The 1702-nt window shown below is 58.8% G+C and overlaps 1 protein-coding gene across 1 annotated transcript in view; it reads left to right on the top strand.

Annotated features, from left to right (window-relative positions):
* The window catches only part of LOC104385142 (spectrin beta chain, non-erythrocytic 4-like), a gene marked incomplete at its 5' end in the record, with an annotated part of 28398 nt that overhangs the window by 22004 nt on the left and 4692 nt on the right, over positions 1-1702 (top strand). Inside the window, 3 exons of the mRNA XM_009993558.1 lie at positions 368-555; positions 1214-1331; positions 1444-1602. Coding sequence (XP_009991860.1) covers positions 368-555; positions 1214-1331; positions 1444-1602 — 465 coding nt within the window. The remainder of the gene's footprint in view (positions 1-367; positions 556-1213; positions 1332-1443; positions 1603-1702) is intronic.

The following is a 1702-nucleotide window of genomic DNA, read 5'->3' as shown; positions in this document are numbered from 1 at the left end:
GCTCCATGGGATGTCCCATCCTTGCTCCTATGGGTTGTCCCATCCTTGGCTCCATGGGATGTCCCATCCTTGCTCCATGGGATGTCCCATCCTTGCTCCATGGGATGTCCCACCTCTGTCTCCATGGGTTGTCCCATTCCTGGCTCCACAGACTGTCCCATCATTTGCTCCCTGGCTTGGTCCCAACCTTTCTCCATGGGGCTCCTCATCCTTTCTCCATGGATTGTCCCCATCCTCTGGTCCCTGGATTGTCCCATCCCTCCCTGCCCCGGCCAGATGACCCCAGGACCCACCACTTGATATCTCAGGGGGGTTTCAGTAGGACATCCCCATGAGTCCTATGGGTTCCTCACCCTTCTCCCTCCAGGTTCTGGACCAAGCCATGGAGATTGAGGCCATCATCGAGCGCTACGAGGCCCTGGCCACCGAGCTCCTGGCCTGGACCCATCACACCATCACCATCATCACCAACCAGAAGTTTGCCAACTCCTTGACTGGGGTGCAGCAGCAGCTTCAGGCCTTCACCACCTTCTGCACCCTGGAGAAACCCATCAAGTGAGGACCTCGTGGGTTGGGTGGAGGAGGAACCCAATGGGGACCATCACCATGGTCATCTCTTGGGTTGGGTGGAGGAGGAACCCAATAGGAACCATCGTCATGGTGGCACCTCCTGGGTTGGGTGGAGGAGCAACCCAATGGGGACCATCATCATGGGCACCTCTTGGGTGGGGTGGAGGAGGAACCCAATGGGGACCATCATCATGGTGGCACCTCTTGGGTTGGGTGGAGGAAGAACCCAATGGGGACCATCATCATGGTCATCTCCTGAGTGGGGTGGAGGAAGAACCCCATGGGGACCATCACCACGGTCATCTTATGGGTTGGGTGGAGGAGGAGCCCAATGGGGACCATCATCATGGTCATCTCTTGGGTTGGGTGGAGGAGGAACCCAATGGGGACCATCATCATGGTGGCACCTCTTGGGTTGGGTGGAGGAAGAACCCAATGGGGACCATAATCATGGTCATCTCATGGGTTGGGTGGAGGAGGAACCCAATGGGGACCATCACCATGGTCATCTCCTGGGTTGGATAAAGGGCCACCATGGGGGCCACCACTGTGGCCACCTCCTTGGACCTTCTAGGCTGGATGGAGGTCAACCTGGGTGGGTGGGGGAAGCATCTCCTGACCCCCTGGTGCTGCCACCCCGCAGGTTCCAGGAGAAGGGCAACCTGGAGGTCCTGCTCTTCACCATCCAGAGCAAACTCCGGGCCACCAACCGCAAACTCTACGTCCCCAGTGAAGGCAAAACCATCTCTGATGTCAACAAGGTGGTGGCTTCTCCATCCTGGGTGGTGGGGTTGGGGGGACACACCCACACACACGTGATCTCTGAGGCTTGAGGGGCCTCTTGGTGGAACCTTCATGTTCCCAACCTCGTAGGCTTGGACCTGCCTGGAGAAGGTGGAGCACGAGAGGGAGGTGGCCCTGAGGGAGGAGCTGATCAGGCAGGAGAAGCTGGAGCTCCTGGCCCAAAGGTTTGACCACAAGGTGGTGATGAGGGAGACGTGGTTGAACGAGAACCAGCGCCTGGTCTCACAGGTGGGATGGGGTGGGGAGACCTGCTCAGGCTGGGGGGGGACATCTGGGGTGGGGTGGAGGGTGAGGAACACAATGGGGACCATCATCATGGTCATCTCCT

Source organism: Chaetura pelagica, unplaced genomic scaffold (genome assembly GCF_000747805.2).
Source record: "Chaetura pelagica isolate M959 unplaced genomic scaffold, ChaPel_1.0 scaffold1480, whole genome shotgun sequence".
NCBI classification, from domain to species: domain Eukaryota; kingdom Metazoa; phylum Chordata; class Aves; order Apodiformes; family Apodidae; genus Chaetura; species Chaetura pelagica.
Note: the sequence above shows the minus strand (reverse complement) of the source record. Positions and strands in the feature narration are given on the sequence as shown.